Raw genomic sequence first — 21,162 nt, 5'->3', positions numbered from 1 at the left:
ACTAGTATAAAAAAAAAAAATACTCTATATTAATTATAGAAAAGAATTCAATCTGTACCAATACTGCCGAACAGTAAATTACTAACCAATTTTAACAGAGAATATTATCTATAAAATCATTCAAAAAATTAAGCAAAAAGTGCAAACTTGAATAAGCAGTAAGCTAAATATTTTTCAAATATTAACAGCAATTCCTGCTTCTACCAATTTCAGCACACTAAACAACCAACTTAACCTTTCAGAAACAAAATCCAATGGTTCCTATGGCCTAGGATGCACGAGATGCAGAGAGTTTAAGACATTCACTTTGACATCTTCGAAGACAAACATCATTCCAGTTTGGAACATGATGCTGATTGACACAAACAGTTCTTGCACAAGCATCAGTGCATGCATCGAGTTCTGAGACTCCGCAGACAGTAACACAAGTATCAGGGATTGGATCCTTAGAGAAAGCACCAACCTTCTTCAACATACGTTTTGAGGTGCAAACCCTTTCACAAACGAATATGTCATCTGAGCTCTTTTCCCGGCCCCTTGCACTCTTAATCCTCTGCTCCTCATCCCGCTTTCTCTTAATTCTCCAGGCTTGCCCTGCAACAACAGCTGGAATAGCAGCACCCAAAAGAGACCACCAAACTTCCACCATGGTATTGAGATAATTGAGCTTTTTCTTTGTTTATTCCTCAACTCTTGCACTAGGCTTTAAGCTGCATTTCACAAAAGATAAACATTAGCAACAAATAACCAACCAAGTTCAGAAGTCGATCATAATGGTATTCAAGAGAAATCTTCATAGATCACGCACAAAAAAAGTTGGACCAGAAAACATGCATACAGTAGGGCATCATGATTACTTCAAGATATAAGATATAAGAGCAGTAGGGAACAAAAAAAGTTGGACAAAAAATGGAGTCTTTGAAAGAACAGTAGTATGACGCAATTGCTTGACAACTATGACAAGTATCTTTGTAGTGCTTGCAAAAAAAAAAAAAAAAAAACCAACAAAAAACCAAAAAAAAACAAACTGAATAGATTATGGCTTTACATATCACGAATTTTCTTCTTTCGACAATAACCCATTCAGCTAGAACTATTGATAATTTGACAGTCCATAGCTCCAATACTCCCTCAACTCCTCAAGGCAATGAAGTATATCAGTCTAGACAAATTTGATACATCAGGACTAAGAATAAAGTTTTAAGAAAAATGAACAACAGCAAATCCAGCATGAATCATTATATCAATTCTTGCAACAAAATTAATAAGATCCAACAAAAAACCAATCAAGTGTGGATGTATTATGCTAAATGTAGCAATTTCCCAGCAATTATAATCACACAGCAATGCCATTTCAGCCTTTTGGGCATACCACTCACTAACCCCACCATATTAAGACTTTGAAGGTCCAATGTGACTTTAAAGAATTAAAACCATAACCACTAACATCAATAAACACACTCTACAATTATCTATGTGACAAAAAGCAATATTAATAAAAGCTATAACAAGAACTCAATCTTGAGTTTTACCCAGTAATCCAGTAGACCAATATAGAACCTGTGCAACCTTGAAATAACATAATTTACCCCAACATCCCCAAAGTGCCTTGCACTTGCTGAGACAAAGATTCCAATCATACCCTTGACTGAAAAGGCATTCATAACATGCTATCTTATGACTAAAAACAGAAGCATAGTGAATTGTAGATAACAACTAATTTAGTTCATACACTTCATAGTAACCCTACACTGAAAATTGCCCACAGGTTGCTCCTTCAATTAATTTGACATGAAAATGATGAAAACTTCAGTGGTTTGGCAATCCTGCAGTTCCCCTTAGTAATAACAAAAGAACAATCATTATATGATTCAATGATTGTACCAGAATATGCCAACCGCAACTCAAATCTATACTTAGATTCAGAATCTTCTCACAACACTTGCAAAAGAACACATTTCAAGAGCATGACTGATCTCATGTTCTGCCACAAAATCACACAATGTATTCATCAATTCAGGATACTATATCACTAAATTACTACAATTATTCAACAAATATTTCCCTGTAATACCTGTAATAGGCTATAGAGTAGTGATCAGTAATATCCAAAATTCCTCCAACCAAAATCAACTGTCGGCTAATCACTCAAACAATTAACCAAAGTTTAAACCCAATATTTACCCTAAAGCCACAAAAAAACTGAACAAAACTTGGGGTGTGAGACATCTATAAATCAACAACTCCCAGCCTTGAGACTCTGCCCCCATTTTGTACTTGCTAAGGAATCATTTCAGTATTGGAGTCATCATTTAACTTGCTGCCAAAAGAAAAATTCCTAATACAAAGTCCTAGGGAAGCCGTCACCTTATCCATGTATATACAAAACCATACAATGGTTTCAAACTTTCAATAATATCCTATGCACAAAGAACACTGCATTGATACTATAAATTCAGCACAATAAGATATCACAATGTCCTCGGTAAAATTGGACGGCATCTTCATAAGACCTTTGGCTAAAGTTTCTCATTGATCACAAACCATGAACTTTATATTATACAGTGTAATCAAAGTAAATCAATTCTAAATTAAGTTTTCTAATGCACATAACCTTATAGAAGAATAAGGCCATACTACCATCGAAAATATGATAAACACTATTCACCAAAATTCTTCAACAACTTGAAAATCAACTAACAGAGGCAAAATTATTCAATAAAACTTCAAAAAATCAAGGTTACATCAATGGCATTAAACTCAATTATGCTTATAAACTCAAATGCACTGTTCTATCTTCAATTTATCAAACGAGGAAAATTGAAAGCGATGCCCAGCCTACATTATCATACAATAAAACACTGCAATTTCGAAGAATCACCCAAATTGAGGAAACCTAATTACACAAGCACCTAACAACCATCTTCTTCCTCGGAAAACACCCAAACTTACTTAAATTAAAGCCAAATTCCAGAAATATATAACAAAGAATTAAAACCCTAGAAATTCATAAAGAAATTCGGAAACAGCGTTGTAATTCAGCTTGAATTGGAAGAGGATAAGGAGATAGAAGAGAGAGATATACCAGGGCAATAACAAAATGATGGTTTTAGCAGCGGAGAAGGAGATATCGCCGGAAATGTTTGCAGACGTCGGCGATGGCGGCGGCGGAGAAGGCCGTTGGTGGAGGAGGAGAGAGAGAGAGAGAAAAAGAGAGAGTTGTTAGTGGAAATGGAAGCGGCGTTTTAATTTTTAAGTCATCATCAAAGATACCAAGTTATACTACTCCACAGTATTTTATATATATATACTTCTTCCGAATCGTATTATATGCAACTCTGGGCTAAATAAAAATACTACGATTACGAATTGGAGGTAATACTGCATTTTGCTAAATGAAGGTAGAGGAGTTTAATTTTTCAAACATAGACCTTAATTCTTACGTGGTTAATTGACATTATTTAGCGTGGTTAATTGACATTATTTGACGATAGCTTAGGGCTTATTGTGAGGAATCAAACTCAAATACCTCATCTTAAAATAACTTGATTAACTTCAAAATGTAACAAAATTAGAAAATCTTGTGATGAAAATAATTGATTGACGAACTTAACTTCGAAATGTACCAAAATTAGAAAACCCCGTGATGAAAATAATTGATTGACTAACTAATACGAGTAGTTATAAATTCAAATTTGACTGAACTTGAACTCGAACTCAAAATCAAGTGTTTGAATTAAGTCATTTGGATCGGTTCACGTCGAATCATATTCCGTTTTGTTGCCAATATGGTTATTTATTTTGATCAAATATGTGTCAATTCGGATTTGGTTGGGTTGGTTTAAAATCAAGTCAAAATTAAACCAAGTCATATCAAGAATAATCCAGGTTTTAGTATGTGTATCAAGGGTTGGGTGATTGAGTTTGCGTCAATTTTACCAAGAATAGCTAAATCGAATAACCAAAAACTAATTATTGAGTTTGAAATTACAATTAATTGTATCTTGTTATTGTAGGGGTAGGCAAAGTGCTAGAAGCCTAGAACATTTTAAACTTTGTCTTTTTATCGGGCATTCAACTCAGAGTAGCACTTGAACTCGAGAGGGTTTTAAAAGGGAGACTGTGTGCATGGAATTAATCATACATATATTATATATATCATGCCTCCTAGATTGGAATTTTTGCAAAATATTTTTATATATCTTACAATTTTTTATTTTTTATTTTTTACAGTATTTATTTACTTTGGCCTAAAGAGTAAGAAAGCCTAATACTTTATTTATGAGTTTGTAATATGTAAATGCCAACAAAAATTAATGGATAACATACTTGTAAAAACAAGTAAAACAATATAATACATGAAAGGAAATCAACCACCAACAGTAGTTTCCTACCCTTGACAAACAATGATCAAGCTCATCTCCTTCTATATTAAACAAAATTATTTGGAAATCCTGATAAGCTTCAATTCTGACATAGAAATATGATGAATAACAAATCAACATACACACTACTACAAATACAATCGCAGAGCTGGGCACTGCGTGCTAAGATTACGCGAAAATGCAGAATCAGGAATACTATTACAGGTAGAAACGACGTTTACAAGGAGGGAGCGGAGCACCACACAGGCCAGGATTACCCGAAAATGCAGAAGCCGGAAAGCTTGTGTTGTGTTGAGGTGTTCTTCCACTCAGTTGATTATTTGAGACATTAAACACTTGCAAGAACTCCAAATTCAAAACCTCCTTCGGAATACTTCCTGAAAGTCTATTACTTGACATCTCTAACACTTCCAGGCTTATCAGGTTCCCAAACGATTTTGGTATGGTTCCTTCTAGTGGGTTCTTGGACAGTTTCAAGGAAAGTATGCGAGCAATTGCCGGCTTATTACCTATGTCTTCATCAAGCGGACCTGTAAACATATTGCTAGACACGTCGAGGTAGAAGTATTTGTCTGCTCTATTAAAAATTTCTCCTAAATAACCAGAGAAGTTGTTTGAGTGAAGATCAAGGGTTCGAGAGGATAGGAAGATTTGTGACCTCCTTCGGAATTGTGGAGTAAAATCTGTTACTGGATAAGTTAAGATACTCTAGAAAATTCATATTCCCTATCCATGATGGCAACTCCCCTGTGATTTCGTTACCTGATAAATCGAGGTGACTAAGATATATGGGGGTAGAAATTGATTGTGGCAACTCCCCTTTGATCCCTGCCTCAGCTGAGTAGGTAGAGGGCCAATGAGATGATTATTAGACAGTTGCAGAGATGTTAGTCTGAGATTGCCAAAACTTAAAGGTATTTGACCGAGAAACCGGTTATTAGAGAACAAGATATCATACAATGCAGTTAGATGCCCCATACTTGGTGGCAACTTTCCTGTAATCATATTGTTCTCTAACACAATTCTTTGAATCTTGGTAAGATTGCCTATGCAATAAGGTAACATACCGGTCAATTTATTGTAACTGAAATTTAAAACCTCTAATGAAATAAGGTCACATATGGAAGAAGGAATAGGTCCTGTGAGTTTATTATGGTCAAGGTATATATTCCGCAATTTGGAGAGTAGACCTACAGATTTTGGTATGATTCCAGCAATTTGGTTATGGTCCAGATGTAAATCTTGCAACACAGAGAGTTTACCTACAGATTTTGGTATAATTCCAGTAATCCTGTTATGGTCCAAATGTAAATCCTGCAACTCAGGGAGTTCAACTATAGAATTTGGTATGGGTCCAGTGAGTTTGTTGTGGTTGAGAAATAATGCTTGTAATTTGAAGAGTTTACTACCTATGGAATCTGGTATGCTTCCGGTTATACGATTGTATGACAAATCTATGTAGGTAAGGTTTTTTAGTGTACGAATATCGAGTGGGATCGAACCAGAGAGATTATTTCTTGTAAGATAAATCTTGTCAAGTGAAACCAGATTAGAAATCGAAGATGGTATTGAACCTGAAAATTGTTGAATAATTTTGAGAATTGGAGACATAATTCATGTTAATTAATTATATTACTTAGGCAAAGGTGTTGTGTATAATTAATAAAGAATATTATAAGTTTTTGTTCGTGGTATATCGATTCGGGAGCATCGAGGCATGTGTGCAATGATAGATCATTGTTCAAGACCTTCTTGGAGGTTGATGATGGAGAAATTCTCTATATGGGCAATGACTCTACAGCTAAGGTGCTTGGCAAAGGACAAGTGGAGCTAGTCTTTAGTTCGGGAAAATATCTTATTTTAAGAGATGTGTTGTATTCTCCCGAACTTAGGAGGAATCTTGTATCCGGTGCAATCTTGAATCGATTAGGTTTTAAGATGGTGTTTGAGTCAGATAAATTTATTTTGTCTAAAGGAGGTCAATTTGTAGGACTTGGTTATTTGTGTAATGGTATGTTTAAATTAAGTATTTCAAATACTTTGAATGATGTTGTGTATGTTGTTAATGATAATTCTTCTCTATGGCATTTGCGACTTGGTCATGTTAATTATAAAAAGTTATATTTTATGTCAAAGCATGATATGATACATGTTTTTGATCCAAGAATAGAGAAGTGTAGAACATGCATGTTAACCAAAATCACAAGGAAACCATTTCCTCAAGTTGTTGAGAAAAATAATTCATTGCTTGAATTAGTGCATAGTGACTTGTGTGATTTTCACAACACACCTTCTTTAGGGAATAAGAAATATTTGGTAACTTTTATTGATGATTATTCAAGGTTTTGTTACATTTATTTGTTATTCTCTAAAGATGAAGCCCTTGATAAATTTAAAATTTACAAAAGTGAAGTAGAATTGCAAACCAATGAAAAGATTAAAAAGCTAAGAACTGATAAAGGAGGTGAATACTATGACCCAAGTTATTTCCAATCTTTAGGTTTAGTACATGAAACTACCGCAACATATACACCACAACAAAATGGTGTAGCGGAAAGGAAGAATAGGACACTAGAAGAAATGGTAAATTCTATGTTGTCATATTCAGGTTTAAGTGATGAATTTTGGGGTGAAGCCGTTTTAACAGCTTGTTAAGTGTTAAATCGTGTTCCCATGAAAGGGAAAGATGTAACCCCATATGAGCTTTGGTATAAAAGAAAACCAAACTTGAGACATCTTAAAGTTTGGGGTTGTAGGGCAATTGTAAAAGTGTCGGAACCTAAACGTAAAAAGTTAGGTGAAAGAGGAGTTGAATGCATTTTTATAGGATATGCGGATCATAGCAAATCCTATAGGTTCTATGTAATAGAACAAAATGACTTTTGGTCGGTTCACACCACCATTGAGTCAAGGGATGCATTGTTTGATGAAAATCGATTTTCTTCAATTCCTAGACCAAAGGATATAACTCCAAGTGTCAATGCTCAAAGTATTGATCAAATTGTCATTGATCAAGAGATGGATGACCAAACTCATTTAGAGAAGGCATCTACATCATCATCACAACCTAGGAGAAGTAAGAGGGCAAGGAAAGAAAAATCTTTTGGCCCGGACTTTCATGTGTACTTAGTTGAAGGATCAAGAGAATCTGTTTCAACACAATTTTCATACATTTTTAATGTGGAAGATGATCCTTTGACCTATTATGAGGCCATGAGGTCTCGTGATGCTCCATTTTGGAAGGAAGCTATTAATGATGAGATGGAATCCATCATGGGAAACAATACTTGGGTTTTAGCTACTTTACCACCAAAATGTAAACCAATTGGGTGCAAATGGATCTTCAAAAGAAAATTGAGGATTGATGGAACGGTTGAAAAGTTCAAAGCCCGGTTAGTGGCACAAGGTTTTACACAAAAACCTGGTATCGATTATTTCGATACATATGCACCTGTTGCTAGAATCTCAACTATAAGATTGTTGATAGCACTAGCGGCTATCCACAATCTTGTGATCCATCAAATGGATGTCAAGACAACATTCTTGAATGGAGATCTAGAGGAAGAAGTTTACATGCGACAACCGGAAGGGTTTGTTGTGGAAGGTCAGGAAGAAAAGGTTTGCAAGTTGATTAAGTCTTTGTATGGGCTAAAGCAAGCACCTAAGCAATGGCATCAAAAATTTGATGAGGTTGTGTTGTCTAATGGTTTTAAGTTGAACAATTCAGACAAGTGTATTTATAGCAAATTTGATGACAACGGTCAAGGTGTCATAATTTGTTAATTCTCAAAATGGGGGAGGATTGTTGAATTGCATAAGATTGTTTTGTGATGATGATGTTTTTGCAATGTATCTAGTTTAATTCTCAAAATGGGGGAGGATTGTTGAATAATTTTGAGAATTGGAGACATAATTCATGTTAATTAATTATATTACTTAGGCAAAGGTGTTGTGTATAATTAATAAAGAATATTAAAGCAATTAACCTTGATTAAAGGTTGATAAAGAACAACTCAAAACTCTGGTTTGCTGCCCCTGTACATCGCCCGGTCAGACGCCCGATCGTGGTGGTGCTCGCCCGATCGGGCGCGAGGGTAGTCTGGAAATCGTAATTTTCGCCGCCCGATCTGGCAGTCGTTGCCCTATCGGGCGCGAGAATGGACTTCTGGAGTTTGGGGCAGCCGCCCGATCGGGCCACCACCGCCCGATCGGACGCGAGAAGATGCCTGGATTTGACGTCGATTTCCGCCCGATCGGGCGGCAGCAGGCCCGATCGGGCGCGTGTCAGAGAGGAAGTTGAAACTGACGGTTTCGTTAGTTTTGCTTGAAGGATGTCAGTTATTTTCGTGGCTGTTGGCAAAGATTATGCTTTAATATATATATGTTCTAAGAACATATGTTGAATATACTTGAGAAAAATCAGAAGTTTATTTTTCTTGAAACCTCTTTGCAACTTATTATCATCATCATAAATCCAAAGGATTATTTACATTGAATTGTAATCATCCTACTTGTGATTGCAATTGTTTCTTCGTTGTATCTCCTAAGTAACTTTCCGTGAAACCCGGTTGTAGTATAGGGTCGGAATTATACTTTTGGGAAAGTGATTCCGTTCACGCCTCGAAGTTTTCCGTTCTAATTTGTTTGATATTTTTGTGACCCTTGTTTACACTCAAATTCCCCAACAATCCAAAAGTATAAATTGACAAAGATGGGAAATGTTAAGGAATTGATGGCCAACATTCAAAAGTTGGACAAATTCGAGGGTGTTGATTTCCGAAGGTGGCAGAGGAAGATGCATTTCTTCTTGACTACAGTTGGGGTGGCTTATGTTCTTGCTACTCCGAAACCTGAGGAAAAGGAGGAGGATTTTGTATAAATTAGCAACGGATTTTTTTTCCGTTGATGAATCTAGCAACGGATTTTTTTCCGTTGCTAAATTTAGAGACAGATTTTTTTCCGTTGCTAAGTTAGCAACGAATTTTTTTTTCCGTTGCTAATATGAGCTAACGGATTTTTTATTCCGTCTCTAGATAATTTTTGAAACTAATTATTTAAAATATTACATTAGAGACGAATTATGTAAGTTAAATTCATCTCTAAACTAGAAACGGATTTTCAATCCGTCTCTAAACTGGAAACTGATTTTTAAATCCGTCTCTAAATTAGGGACGGATTTGAAAATCCGTTTCTAAATTAGAGACGGATTTTAAATTCCGTTTCTAAACTAGAGATGGATTTTAAATTCCGTCTCTAATATTTCTTTCATTTATTATCAATTATGTGCGTAAAAGTAAACAGATAATATTTGGTATAGTTGGTAAGAGTTTCAATATTTGACATTGAGGTCACGGGTTCGACTTTATTTTTTCCGTTGCTAAATCCAGCGACGGATTTTTTTTTCTGTTGCTAAGTCCAGCGACGGATTTTTTTTTCCGTCTCTAAATTCATTTAGCGACAAGGTTTTTACCAACGGAGTGATTCCGTTGATAAATCCGTAGCTAACTATGTCCAGCGACGGATTTTTAGCAATTAGCAACGGATTTCAGCTGTTGCTAAAAGGCCAAATTTTTGTAGTGAAATAGCAAGCTGCAATATATGAAGATATATTATACATGGATGGAATGAAACGTATTTTGGAATAAACTAAGTCCAGTTGTGTTTTAATTTGGATAATCAAACCATAGTAATGGTACTATTAAGCAAAACTACTGTTGACTTCATAACTAGTCTTTTCTCAACACAATACAAAAGCAAGCTGTAAGTAAAACCCAGAACCAAGATTTCAGGTTTCAAGTGGAAGTTCAATAGAGCTGATGAAGTGAACTAAACTGAATTGAAATTTAGAAAAATAAGTCTAAATGAAAAGAGGCCTCAAGCTAAACAGGTTAAGTTTAGATAATAAAATTACTTAGTAGTAAAAAGGGATACAATTGATTCTTGCGAAAGGTGCAACAGGCTAACATATACTTCCATTTCCTTTAAGCAAACCATCTTTCGCTATATAACAGTAAAATAATATAACTACTCTGATAAGCAGAGTGTATATGATACTACAACTATAAACGATTACAAGGGGGTAATGGAGCATCGCATAGGCCAAGATTTCGCAAAAATGCAGAGGCAGGAATGCTAGAGTTATGAGGAGGTATACTTCCACTGAGTTGATTCCTTGAGACATCAAACAATTGCAGCTTCTCCAAATTCAACACCTCCTTTGGAATACTTCCGGTCAAACTATTCCTTGATAGCAAAAGCGTCATCAACTCCTTGGCTTTCCCAAGTTCGGGTGGAATTCTTCCTGATAGTCTATTATTCATCATCTCTAATACTTGCAGTTGCGTCAGGTTTCCTATCGATTTTGGTATGGTTCCTCCCAGTGGATTCTTCGACAGTACCAGGGAAGATATGCGTGCCATTACTGGCTTGGTACCTAAGTTCTCATCGAGTGGACCTGTGAACCTATTGCTTGACACATCAATGGAAGTGTACTCCCAGCCTTCTTTGTTAAAAACTATTCCCAAGGAACCAGAAAAGTTGTTCGAGTGAAGATCAAGTACTGTGAGTTGATGAAGGTTAATGAATTCCACAGGAATTGTAGAGTAAAATCTATTATTAGACAAGTTGAGGGAGCTTAGATAACCCATATTGCCCATCAATGAAGGCAGCATCCCTGTGATCTGATTACTCGATAAATCAAGGTAAGATATATACTGGAAGGAAGATACTGATTGTGGCAAGTTCCCTTTGATCCCTGTCCCAGCTAATGTCAGATTATTCAACTTTAGCTTGAAAATCCAAGAAGGTATTTTCTCCAACCCAAGTGGATTGTAGGACAAATCAAGGTTGTATATGCTTCCATTAGCAAGTTCAGGAGGAAGTGGACCAATGAGCTGATTGTTAGACAATTGCAATGTATAGAGGCTGAGGTTGGCAAAACTCGAAGGGATTTGACCGATAAACTGGTTATTTGAAAACAAGACATCAGACAGTGCAGTTAGATGCCCCATAGTTGGTGGCAGCTTCCCTGTAATCATATTGTTCTCTAAGACAATGCTCTGGATTCGGGTAAGATTACCTATGGAATAGGGTAACACACCCATCAGATTATTGTGACCGAAATTCATGAACTGTAAGGAAACAAGGCCACCTATGGAAGAAGGAATAGATCCAGTGAGTCTATTATGGTCGAGGTAAAGATTCTGCAACTGGGAGAGTTTACCTAAAGATCTTGGTATGATACCAGTAATCTTGTTATGGTCCAGGTATAAATTCTGTAATTGGGAGAGCTTACCTACAGAAGTTGGTATGGGTCCAGTGAGGTTATTATGGTCAAGGTATAAGTTCTTTAGATGGCAAAGTTCACCTGAAGAATAAGGTATGATTCCAGTAATTTCATTATGGTTCAGATATAAATCCTGCAGTTGGGAGAGTTTACCTACAGAATTCGGTATGGGTTCAGTAAGGTTGTTATGGTTGAGGAATAATGATTGTAATTTGGAGAGGTTACCTATGGAATCTGGTATACTAGCAGTGATGTAATTATTTGATACATCTATATAGGTGAGGTTCTTTAGTTTGCCAATACTAAGTGGAATCCTACCAGAAAGAAATTTTTTATTAAGATAAAGCCGGTTAAGTGAAACCAGATTTGAAATCGAAGATGGTATCGAGCCAGTTAACTGATTCCCCTCTAGCTCCAAAGTCGAGAGAGACTTCAAGGATTGAAAAAGAGAGCAAGGTATAGTGCCAGAGAGGCTATTATTACCAAGATTGAGAGACTCTAGCTTATGAAGATTACCAAGTGATTCGGGTATTGAACCATTTAGCCTGTTGTAGGTTAGTGAAAGATGAGTTAAATGAGACAACTTCCCTAGTTCAGGAGGGATTGGACCACTTAACCCAGCTAGAGCATATAGGTAAAGGCTTTGAAGATAGGTAAGGTTGCCAAGGAAAGGGGAAAGTGTACCTATTACACCAAAATCGCCATCGACACCAAAATCACTATCCACAAAGCCAACTCGGCTGACTCGAGTTACTCTCCCGGTGTCAGGATCACAAATCACTCCTTCCCATGCTGTGCAACAGTCAGTCGTAGAGACCCATGTGCCTAGTCTTTGGAACCAGTCAAACTGTATCCCACTCTTGAATTGAAGCAATGCCTCTTCATCTATAGGATTACAGGATTCTACCAGTAGAGGACAGAATATACTGTTTAAACCCAATATTATGATGAAAATTGGGGTAACTACTGTTGGATAATTTTTCTTAAGGGTTTCCATTGTTGGAGATAATTCAGTGAGGGTTTACTACTAAAAGAAGAAGTATGCATCTCTATATATACCCGTCTAGACAAGATTACTCGAAAATATAATATTTCTTTGTATAATCAACATTATCTGTAATCTGATCTGATGAAGCAGTAGTATAGTACTCCTAGTAGAGAAACAATATAGTTTCTTCCATGGTCTTAAGGCAATTCAGTCAATCTGAAATGGTTGAAATACGTACCATGTGCATCCTCTAAAAATTCAAAGTTAATAAAATCGCAAGCTGCGATATTTCTGACTGTCTAAGGCTTGACAGATTGCAGCTATTGTTATCTTTGGTTAAACTAAGTGCACTTGACAAAACTGTATTGACTTTCTCTTTCCTGTTGCTTTGAGCAGACGACAGAGGCGCGGATTGAACGAAGTAAATGCTGAAAACCAGCACTGCCGTAGTACACGGTAAATGCTTGGAAGTAGCGAGAACAGAAGGAAGATGCCAAAGATTGCGGCAATCAAGTGGCAGATAGTGATATTTTATGGATTGACAAAAAGTCAGTTAGTACTATGAGGTTTAAAAGGCTTTAATGCGAAGGGGTTCAGGATCAAAGATCCAGATTGTTTGGGGTGACAATCACAGTATTTGTGACTATCATTTCGGGATGGAAGGAGTATGTGACTATGTGTATTATATTTATGAGACTAAAGAAAAATCCTTAGTAACCCTCTGATATAGAACCTCAAGCTCTGCCCCCAGGCCTGAACCCCTTTGCTATACACGGAAGGTTAGCCTAGGAATTCTGTCCTGCACCCTATAGAATCTCATCATCTCATGCGCGAACATGTTAAGATATGGTCTTTCTAGGTCCTAGAAGACCTGCTGAAATCTCCCACGCATAATTGCAAATATACTTTGTGATATTTTGCGTTTATGAAATCCACATGAGAGGGAGTGGTGTGGCTCGATAAGAGCATACCTCAAATTCCAGGAGTAATTCCCAGGCTTGACTCTTCATCCCGTTTCACAGGCTGCTGACTATCACGGTTCTTCTGAGGTAGGAATGAGTTTACCTTCAAAACATATGTTATTCACATTAGGAATTTTTTTTTTTTCGGGGGTGGGAGAGGGGGAATGTTCACTTGTTCAAATAGCAAAAACCATGTTACTCTATTCAGCAAACTGATAATTGAATTATACACTTGATTATTGGTAGCAATATTACAAGCTGAGAGGAGGCCAAAACTTCCAAAAATAAATAATTGGCCAGTTCAACAAGGAACTTGTAGAAAAATAAAGCACATGACATCAGTTTTTTTTAAATATAAAAAAATCACAATATGGTTACCAAACTATTGACTATAAAACGTATATATTCTTCAAACATTAATATCCGTACGTTTTGTTTTAGTATAACTGAGCTCTGAAGCACTGGCCAAATTATACCGTGGCACATGATTGACTTCCGGGGTCAACATTGGCCGCTGAGGATAGAGCGTGGGTGGAGGAGTAAGGTTGTGTTGAGCGGGCAAGGGAGGAAGCACATTGTACTTGTAAGGATCCCCGCTTAAACTGCAAGAAGAAACAAGTTACTCTACATTGGATCTGGTCAACACAAACACTACATAGAACAAATGCCAAACAAGTTCAAGCTTCAGCATAAAAAATCTATCTAATATAAAATCCTCTGTTCAAGTAAATATTGTCGTTTTTCTTGAAACCACCAAAATATTATCCAATTTTCTGGCTGCAAGGATTAAATCTTTGTTATATGAAATGCTTCATTCATTAAACATAGCTCCGGCAACAAGTTAGCAATTGTATATTAGATTGTCAATTTTCCATAAACCATCAAAATTGTATCCAACTTTCTGACTGTAAGGAGTAAATCAAAGTTATATGAAATGCTTCATTAATAATAGCTTCTGCAACAAGTTGGAAATGTGTATCTAACTCTCATCCAATATCAATTTACAACTGATGAAATTCAAGCAAGAGGGGGATTTACCTCCAAGGATTATATTTCATCAACAAAAATCACATTGTTCCACCTCCTTACATTGAAGAATTAAACATGAATTTACTACAATATCCTTCAACAAAGCTGTGGCACACCTACCCTCTCCCAAACTTCATTTTCATAGAGGGCATCTTTGCTATTACTGCCTCATTTCTTTGAAAAAAAAAATAGATAAAAGCCACATTAGGTTTGCTCAAAATGAAACGGGACAATCTTTTAGGAACGGCCCAAAAAGGAAAACAAGGCAATCTTTCATAGTCCAAAAGTATGGTTTGTCCATTTATATCATTGGTGGCCTAATAAATGAATGTCAAGATTTTTGGTCATGAGTGCTAATCTACTTTGTACTTCAGTTTTGTTAACCAACTGTGGGCACTTCTACAATTCTACTGACTGCAGATCAAAACAATTTTATAGGTTACATGTTAAAAATCAACAAAAACTCCTTGTATTTTGGGTAAAGGAAATTCCACTTTTAAGGTCACACACCTTACACATGCTTGATTAGATTTTTGCACTATATAAGGTATCCTATGTCATATAACATCAACTTCTTAAAAGTCAAATGAACATAAGTAAAATGTCATTAGATTTTTGTACTTTATTAGGTATCCTATGTCATTATTGCACTTTGTAATGAACACATTAATAGCCTGAAATACAGCCTCTACAGTTTCCATTGGCCTTTAGAGATGAAGGTTTATTCTTAGTCAAAATCAAGTGAAATATGTAAGGAATAGAATTAGAATGTGTCCAAATAGGCTAGGTAGTTTAGAATCTTCGCTGCTTGGGTAATTAAACTCTCTCCAAATTTTTTAATTGTTCCATTTTAACTTTTGCACTAAAAAATCGCATCTTTTCAGACAATTTTTCTAGAAATATTTTTGAAAAAATCACATGACATACTTTTGTACTTCGTATAAGATATTATTGTATTTGTCCCGGGTATAATCACAAAATATCAACTTTTGTACAAATTTTTACTTTTAAAAAACAGAGGGCGTTTTAAAATTTAGAGCATAGCCAAAAAAATAAAATAAAATAAAATAAATCAAATCACTATTGCACTGATCACATGTCCAAAGAAAGCAAAAGTAAAAATAGAAACAGCTTGATTCAAGTCTGTCAGACAAATTACAGAAAATGATACATAAAGCAGGATGACTAAAAAATACCTTGTACGGCTTACGGATTGATCGTTGCTACTTGTTATTTCATCAGATGATTGAAATGATCTCTGAATTGGTGAAATTGACCATGGATTTGATGGGGGTAATTGATCTGAAAAATATCTCCTTCTTATCAACTGTAGAAACAAATGTTTGACAACGTAAGCAACAGTGTCCAGTCCAGATATGGGAGAAGTGAGTATAATCTCCAGAAAGCCTACAGAACTAAGAGACAAACCATGCGGAAGAACTTCGTCACAGCTTCTTTATCAAACCTTGCTTCTTTGGCAGCCTGCACAAATAATAAAATGTATTTCAATATGTAATCAACTTATGGGAAGTCACAGGAAGGTAAAGCAAAGAAGTTCAGTAATTTCAACTTCTTCTAACAGATCATGCCAAAATATCAGAACTTATTCACTAATTACAATAGTAACCTAACAAAGTCACAAATACAATAAAAGATTAGCAAAAGATTGACAGTCTAGCAAACGTGATACAAGTTCAGTAGAATGGAGAGTACCTTTTGCACAGATCAGTTAGTTCTGCTACTACAAATAAGGATTGCAAATTTGTAATGGAACCCACAAAAGACACACACACAAAAAAAAAAAAAAAAAAAAAAAAATAATAATAATAATAATAATAATAATAAAACAGCTTATACCAATTCAGCAGTTAAATCACTACATCACCTAAACCAAAAACAAGAACTTGCAAACCCCTAAATAGCCCATCAAATTTACCTGCACCATGGGATAATAACTCTTTATGATTTTAAATGGAATTTCAGTACTTTATTTAATATTAGTTTCCATAAAAGAGGGATGACAACTACACCCCTCCCCCAAGAAAGCTCTCTATGTCTGAAATACTCCGTAACTAGACTACAAGAGGATCAGAAAGTTACGATAACTTACAAACCACTCAACTAAAAATGAGAACCTGAAAGGCAACACCCCCCCCCCCCCCAACACCTCATCATCCCCTCCAAAAAATATAAAAAATAAGAAATGATTAAAATAATGAAGGCAGCCATGGAGCCAGACAACCAAAAATATAATTAAGGATATGTGTGGAGACTAATCCAGTGATAAGTCTGATAACTACATGGAGGCAGACCCTTGTTCCACAAAATCAAGCACTAAGACTTTGTTGGGATTGCATTTAACTTATCAAGCAAAGCCATGATGTTCTGATTATCTAGTCTATGTGAATTAAAATAGGAAATGTGAAGAGGGAATGTCAAAGAAGAAACTGAACAGTCATTATAAACACTAGCAAGTTTTCGAGGCTTTTCATCTTAAGTTCTGAATTGTTATTGGCTGCTTTATCAACTTGGTCATTGAAATTTCACTATCCAAACTAAACACTACGAAGTTTATGCTAATATTTCTAGCTAAAATGAGGTAGATACAATCATACAACTCATACAATATTACAATGTCTTGACCTATCCAAGATCTTAGTATCTTCAACTCAAAGTTTAATTGTATGACAAGAAGCTGACTATAATTTGATCATGTTTTTAATTTTTCAAGGACTAATTCTTCTTTATCAAACTTTCAAGTAGATACTAGCCACTAGGCAGCCATTCGTTTAAGAAAGTTGGAAAGATAGTAAGTCAATAATTCAATATATGTTGAACAAAGGGAAATAGATATTATTGAAAGCAATCTTCTAATTAGAGCTTAAAAAAATAAAAAAAAAAAAATAAATAAAAAAAAAAAAAAAAAGGTTGACCTAGAAACTCTAAAAATTAGGGAAACCAAATCTTACAGCTAACAATGCTCCATAGCCTGGGAAACTCTCAGTCAGTGGCAATTCCTCACTTGGCGGAAGAAGCCCCTGCTTCTCAACCCATTGCCGAGCCACATCCACAAGATTACCACTGCTTCCTTGAGTACCTTCTTTTGCTGCAATATCTGCTTTATTACTGACAACAATGTATGGGACAGGAAGGCCACCAGGACCTCCAACCCCCATTGGAGCAGAGAAAGTCCCAACTGCTGCAATTTCTGCAGCCCACTTATGCAAACTTGTTTTTGTTCTCCGTTGTGAAAGATCATAAACAAAAATAACACCTGCATATAAAGGTTTGACACAGTGAAAGAAGATACCAATACGTACTACTGGTTTTGGTTCAATAAATCACTATTTTCAGAACAGTTGTCCAATGAAGGGATTCAGAAACTATGTAAGACTTCAATCAGAATGAAGTCCACTTAATATTGCCTTTTTTTAGTCTTCGGATAAAATTTGTTTTACAGACAAAAATCCCAATCTAAGTTTACATTTTTTCTATTATTTGAAAATTTTAAACTCAAACATATTAGACATAGGACTTTGCAAGTTACATTCACCATTCCTCATCAATTACACTATCCCCAAAATTCAATTTCAATTCAATATCTAGAAAATGACATGGTCCTTGGCTCATGAGACATGACTGTTCTCTACATAGACCATGGCTTGTGAATTACTGAGGAAACTCATATTTTCAAAGTTTTGAAAAAGTATATAAAATGTGCCCTCTGTTTGAAATCATAGCCATGTTATCCCAAATTCCCACTCCTCATAATTAAGGACATGACACTTTTTTTCTGCAAGACCCGTTGTAGTAGTAGGACTAGTCCAACACTCTCCTCATTACTCAGCCTTAGTTTGGGAAAGATAACCACAAACCATTATCATTTGAGAAAAATAATATAACATGCACATTATCAGATATACGATTAATATAATATATGTGACTATTATTTCCATGCGGGAGCATCATAGATTAAGCAGAAGCAGAAGTTCGACTATATTAGGTTGCAGCACAAGAACTTACAAGTACATGTTGTAGAGCATTTATTCACTAATTGTAATGTACAGAAATGTAGCTATTTAAGGTAAAAAGGTTATCTAAATTCGTCAAATTGATACCTAACAAACATTAACCTCAAGAAGGTATACTCCTCATACTTAAGGCAGACAGTGATTACAGAAGTTTTAGATTTCATCATCCACCAACGATATTGAGAGTTACATACATATTTAAATTTAAGGATCTTCAATGCTCATAAAATCAATAGTGCAATCCACGCCTCAAAAGGCCAAGAACTATATCCTTGCAATAAAATACTTAGGTCTTAACCACTGTGTAAAGGAAAACTTTGTTACTTATTTACGCTACAGGTACAATAAACATAAAAGAAATTAGAACCTAAAAGCCACCCTTGCATAAAACCACTAGGCCGCTAATTGCCTCTCATGGCCTCGTCGACTAAAGAAAATATTTCATCACTAAAATAAAAAAGCATTACTTAACCATCTTACCATTAATTTGGGTGTAGAAAAGCGATCGACAGTCTTTATATCGCTCATGGCCTGAGATATCCCATAATTCAACAAAAAAATCTCTTTCAGCATCACCTTTAATGCTATTTGAGGAACTACTAGGGCTTCCATAAGTAATGTGCTGAAGGCAAAAAAAGAGTAAAACATCAGCAACTACCTCAGTAATTGTTTCAAATTGCACAACAAATGCACAAGGAAACTTGAAGTAACCTTCACATTAACTGAACATCCTATTGTTCGAGAAGGACGAGTGACTGTAGAACCTTTAGTAATTAATTGTACAAGAGAAGTTTTTCCCACACCTGCCCCAAAAGGAAAAAAAAAATATTTCAATTCAAGAATAAATAAACCAATTTGCAAAGTAGCACTAGACATTAATACAACTACACACTACTGCACTAGAATTAAAATTGTTCAAATCAGAAAAAAACTAATATACTCGTATTAAGCACTGCCATAGTGCTGGAGCCACTACAAATTAAGTTAGTCGGCTTTAAAGGCAAGATGGTGCAAGCATTACTCAGAAATAGAATTATTACTACATGTATTACAAAACAATAGGAGACATCAGCTTTGTTTGATTTGCAAAGGAGATAAAAAGATTGCAACAATTTGATTCCTGGATTCATATGAATTTGTACAGCTTACAACTTACACAACAAAACAATTATGACCAACCAATTGTAACACAAACCCAGAAGGCTCTAATAGAGCAACGAAGCCACTATCATCAAACAACCTTCCAAACACAAGACCACACATTACTCATGTACCTCACTCAACACTTATTAGAATGCCATAAACATAATACAATTATTATAAAGCATAAGCAAGTATGTCATAACTTCATCAAAGACTTCTATAATTCAAGTCCAAACAACCCCATTTCCAACCCAACCCTAGTTAATTCATCATTCCGGTAATTCGAAATACTCAAATTATAAACCAACAAACTCTAATTTTCACCATTCCCATCATCTGGATCATCATAATCAGCTCAAATCACCATTTTTAACATATAAGCAACTATACAAATCAAACACTCAAAATCACTGCACCATTATGATAGATAATATACAGATCATAATCAAATAAAGCATCATATGAAGATTATAACAAATGAAACATCATAAATTGATTATTAATAAATGGAAAAAAGAATACCTGAATCTCCAACTACAAGAACTCGAACCTGCCCACAAAGTGAAAGTGGCCCTCCATTTTGCTCCTTGTTATTATCTCTCTCCCTATCCCTCCAGAACATCATCTCCCAGAAAAATCTAACAAAAACCCTTTTGATGCTTTTCAATCATACATCAATTTTAGCTCCCATTGAACACAATGTAGGATTTTTGGTGTAACAAAACCCCAAGAACAAGTTCCTCTGATTATCGATTAAATGCTTAAAAATCTGGAAAACCAATGAATCCCAGAAAATGAAATTGCATAAACTAGTGATGCAATGGTTCAAGGAATCACTGTGAAAAATGACACAGATCTGGGTAAATGAGAAATTGTGATGAACTTGGGAATAAATAAAAAGTAATGGAGTATTACAACGGTAAACGCCAGCAAAGGGTGGTGGATTGAAGATCAAAACACACACTCAGAAGAAGAGAGAGACAGCGAGGAAGGAGAGAAAAAGGAAAGCGTTGGAACTGAAAAACTGTCTTAGGCTCTTAGCAATATGGCGGTGTATGCCACGCTCGCTACTTTTTTTTTTTTTTTTTTTTTTTGGTGTTGTTGTTGTTGTTGTTTGGAGAGCCACGGGCGATGAGAACTCTTGGAATTGGGAGGGACGCTCTAAGAGCATCTCCAATGGTAAGCTACAAAGGCTTGTAGCTTGCTTTGTCATGTTAATTTTTAAGGCTACAACCTATTTAAGCTACAAAGTATTCCAATGGCAAGCTACAAGAAGTTGTTGCTTGATTTGCCACATCATTATTTCAAGCTACAAAGTACTCCAATGGATGGCTATATA

At 35.6% G+C, this 21,162-nt stretch overlaps 4 protein-coding genes across 4 annotated transcripts; all 4 read right to left on the bottom strand.

Annotated features, from left to right (window-relative positions):
- Positions 1-89: 89 nt before the first annotated feature.
- Positions 90-3,288, bottom strand: LOC110723965 (uncharacterized protein At5g64816-like). Its single transcript, XM_021903384.1, has 2 exons — positions 3,086-3,288; positions 90-710 (listed from the first exon to the last, which is right to left on the bottom strand). Exon 2 carries the CDS (start codon positions 647-649, stop codon positions 269-271), a length of 381 nt encoding a protein of 126 aa, XP_021759076.1. The 5' UTR covers positions 650-710; positions 3,086-3,288; the 3' UTR covers positions 90-268.
- A 1,295-nt stretch (positions 3,289-4,583) lies between these two features.
- LOC110688972 (LRR receptor-like serine/threonine-protein kinase ERL1) lies at positions 4,584-5,996 on the bottom strand. Its single transcript, XM_021865750.1, has 2 exons — positions 5,148-5,996; positions 4,584-5,093 (listed from the first exon to the last, which is right to left on the bottom strand). Exons 1-2 carry the CDS (start codon positions 5,994-5,996, stop codon positions 4,584-4,586), a joined length of 1,359 nt encoding a protein of 452 aa, XP_021721442.1.
- A 4,269-nt stretch (positions 5,997-10,265) lies between these two features.
- Positions 10,266-13,701, bottom strand: LOC110723938 (LRR receptor-like serine/threonine-protein kinase FLS2). Its single transcript, XM_021903354.1, has one exon. The coding sequence runs from the start codon at positions 12,665-12,667 to the stop codon at positions 10,445-10,447; it is 2,223 nt and encodes a 740-aa protein (XP_021759046.1). The 5' UTR covers positions 12,668-13,701; the 3' UTR covers positions 10,266-10,444.
- A 100-nt stretch (positions 13,702-13,801) lies between these two features.
- LOC110723948 (small GTPase LIP1-like) lies at positions 13,802-21,130 on the bottom strand. The gene is made up of 7 exons (XM_021903365.1): positions 20,346-21,130; positions 19,392-19,483; positions 19,161-19,302; positions 17,619-17,923; positions 16,078-16,131; positions 15,846-15,976; positions 13,802-14,222 (listed from the first exon to the last, which is right to left on the bottom strand). Exons 1-7 carry the CDS (start codon positions 20,446-20,448, stop codon positions 14,030-14,032), a joined length of 1,020 nt encoding a protein of 339 aa, XP_021759057.1. The 5' UTR covers positions 20,449-21,130; the 3' UTR covers positions 13,802-14,029.
- Positions 21,131-21,162: the final 32 nt, after the last annotated feature.

Source organism: Chenopodium quinoa, unplaced genomic scaffold (assembly GCF_001683475.1).
Source record: "Chenopodium quinoa cultivar QQ74 unplaced genomic scaffold, ASM168347v1, whole genome shotgun sequence".
Lineage (NCBI taxonomy): Eukaryota > Viridiplantae > Streptophyta > Magnoliopsida > Caryophyllales > Amaranthaceae > Chenopodium > Chenopodium quinoa.
This window is presented reverse-complemented; position numbering and strand designations above follow the sequence as displayed.

What these genes read in the sequence shown, in the direction of transcription:
- LOC110723965 (XM_021903384.1), bottom strand. Translation starts at nt 649, where the DNA reads ATGGTGGAAGTTTGGTGGTCTCTTTTGGGTGCTGCTATTCCAGCTGTT.
- LOC110723938 (XM_021903354.1), bottom strand. Translation starts at nt 12,667, where the DNA reads ATGGAAACCCTTAAGAAAAATTATCCAACAGTAGTTACCCCAATTTTC.
- LOC110723948 (XM_021903365.1), bottom strand. Translation starts at nt 20,448, where the DNA reads ATGATGTTCTGGAGGGATAGGGAGAGAGATAATAACAAGGAGCAAAAT. An exon ending in TCTTGTAGTTGGAGATTCAG is followed by an intron (nt 19,484 to 20,345) that starts GTATTCTTTTTT and finishes CTTTTGGGGCAG; the next exon opens with GTGTGGGAAAAACTTCTCTT. An exon ending in CAATCCGTAAGCCGTACAAG is followed by an intron (nt 14,223 to 15,845) that starts GTATTTTTTAGT and finishes TTCTTCTTGCAG; the next exon opens with TTTAAGCGGGGATCCTTACA.
- LOC110688972 (XM_021865750.1), bottom strand. Translation starts at nt 5,996, where the DNA reads ATGTCTCCAATTCTCAAAATTATTCAACAATTTTCAGGTTCAATACCA. An exon ending in TAGTCACCTCGATTTATCAG is followed by an intron (nt 5,094 to 5,147) that starts GTAACGAAATCA and finishes TGAATTTTCTAG; the next exon opens with AGTATCTTAACTTATCCAGT.